This window comes from Corylus avellana, chromosome ca6 (genome assembly GCF_901000735.1).
Source record: "Corylus avellana chromosome ca6, CavTom2PMs-1.0".
Taxonomy (NCBI): domain Eukaryota; kingdom Viridiplantae; phylum Streptophyta; class Magnoliopsida; order Fagales; family Betulaceae; genus Corylus; species Corylus avellana.
Window position 1 is genome coordinate 26,447,329 of NC_081546.1, and position 2,071 is coordinate 26,449,399.

The 2,071-nt window shown below is 42.1% G+C and overlaps 1 protein-coding gene across 1 annotated transcript in view; it reads right to left on the reverse strand.

The window, feature by feature from the left end:
* The window catches only part of LOC132185472 (hydroquinone glucosyltransferase-like), a 1,910-nt gene extending 534 nt beyond the window's left edge, over nucleotides 1-1,376 (reverse strand). Inside the window, exon 1 of the mRNA XM_059599241.1 lies at nucleotides 48-1,376. Coding sequence (XP_059455224.1) covers nucleotides 48-1,350 — 1,303 coding nt within the window. The 5' untranslated portion in view covers nucleotides 1,351-1,376. The remainder of the gene's footprint in view (nucleotides 1-47) is intronic.
* Nucleotides 1,377-2,071: the final 695 nt, after the last annotated feature.

The window sequence follows — 2,071 nt, forward strand, 5'->3', positions numbered from 1 at the left end:
TAAAAAAGTCAGTTCTGTGTCAGCCAGCACTGTAGCTGGAACAGTACCGTTCCAGCTACAGTGCTGGACCTTCCCTTGCCAAACGAAGCTTTTGTGTCCCACCAGGCCTTTGTCATTGACTTTGACCCTAAAAGCAACCTTCAAATCATCAGCTAGCAGTACAGAGCTCACCCTTTGATCGGCGTATAGTGGCAAAGCAATCAACGGCACGCCGTGCAACATGCTCTCCAGGGTTGAATTCCACCCACAGTGGAACAGGAAGCCGCCGGTGGAGGCATGCTTTAGGATCTGCACCTGAGGAGCCCAAGAGGACACCACTAGACCCACTTCTTTTGTCCTCTCCAAGAACCCGTCAGGAAGAAAAGGAAAAGGATCCTTAATGCTTTGTACACTGAAGTAATTTGCATTGGCAGCTTTCTCATGTGGGCTCCTCACAACCCAAAGAAATCTTTGCCCACTCATTTCAAGTCCTAAGGCCAATTCATTTAGCTGCTCATGTGAAAGCGTCCCACCGCTACCAAATGAAACGAATAACACTGAACTATTTGGCTGCTTATCCAACCACCTCAAACACTCGGAACCTTCAACCGCATTCATGTCTGAACCGGACTGAACAAGCGGTCCAACTGGGTAAACAGGTGGCCAGCCCTCTTTTCCTTCCATCAAAGCTTTAAAACAACCCGGTTCCAAATCCAGAAAGCTATTAACCATAATTCCAGCAGCAAGAGGATATTGTTTGGCCATTTGTAGAATCGCTTTGTATACCTCATTCTTTCTATCTTGAAATCCGTCCGCTAGATCGGACCCGTGGATCGGCACACAACCGGGTAATTTGATCGGTTCAGGCAAGTCTCTGAACTCACAAGTGTATGTTTCATCAAGCTCTGGTAAGTGAAAGACGAACGACAAAGCCATGGCGATTGTAGGGAAAAAAATGTAGGAAGAAATACCGAATTCTTTAGCCACATCGAACACCTCCAAAGCAAATAAATCAACCACCAAGGCTACTAGTCGAGTTGACTCGGCTAAGACCTTGAAAGAGTCTCGTAGGGCAGGGAGGGACCGAGTCAAGGTGAGTGCGATCCGGGTCTCGATCTTGACGTCCTCGGGGAGGTCGTCAAGGCTGACGGGAGGAAGAAATATGGAGGATATGGAGTTGGGTAGGGCTTCAAGTAAGGCTTTGTGTTGTATCATGGGTGAACCATCTGTGGGGATGAGTAAGGTGACCAGGAAATTGTGGTGGAGGACGAGTCGCTTTGCGAGCTCAACGAGTGGGACGAGATGGCCAATCCCTGGAGTGGGCACAATGGCTACGTGGGGTGTTTTCTGTTGCTTGGTAATGGTGGCCATGGTTTCGCCGTTCAATGAGAGGGAAAACAAAGGGCTGTACGTAGAGACATAGTGAAGGAAGGAATTAAGTAAATATATAGCATTGAGACATTAGGGATAGTGTGATCCGTGCCTGATCGTGGCTTTTTATGAGATCTGTTGTGAATCACGTGGCGAGGCTTTTGGACACAAATTTTTTTAAAATTCGTTTAGAGAAATTTTGTTTGAAACTACCCACAAGGCCACAAATGTCATTTAATATTTTTGAGTTTTTAAAAATTTAATGTTTTAGGTTCTTAGATTAATAAAATGCAATTAATGACCGTTAAAATATTAAAGAAATATGTGAGTGATGATATTTGACACTTATTGAGTTAGATTGAAAAAAAATTTCTCCAAACTAGTTCGAAAGAAAATTCTGTCATTTTTTAAAGTTGCAAAAATTGATCATGGTGAAAAAAAAATATATATTTGGTATGAAAAAAAAAGTTTTGTATTGAATTTTTTATTTGAATAATAATAAAAGTGATTTATTTAATAAAAAAAATAAAAATGTTGATTTTTTTTTTTTTTTGAAAGAATATTATCGGGTCATTAATTGCCTTTGCCCAAACAAACCCTTGGTGCCTGCCTAAACAGACTCCAAGTCGTAAAGCTATTTTCCTACTACATTACTTTACTCCTATACCGTATAAAGTTTAGGAGTGAGGCAGATTTTTGGGTGAAAAGACGGTTGTAGTTA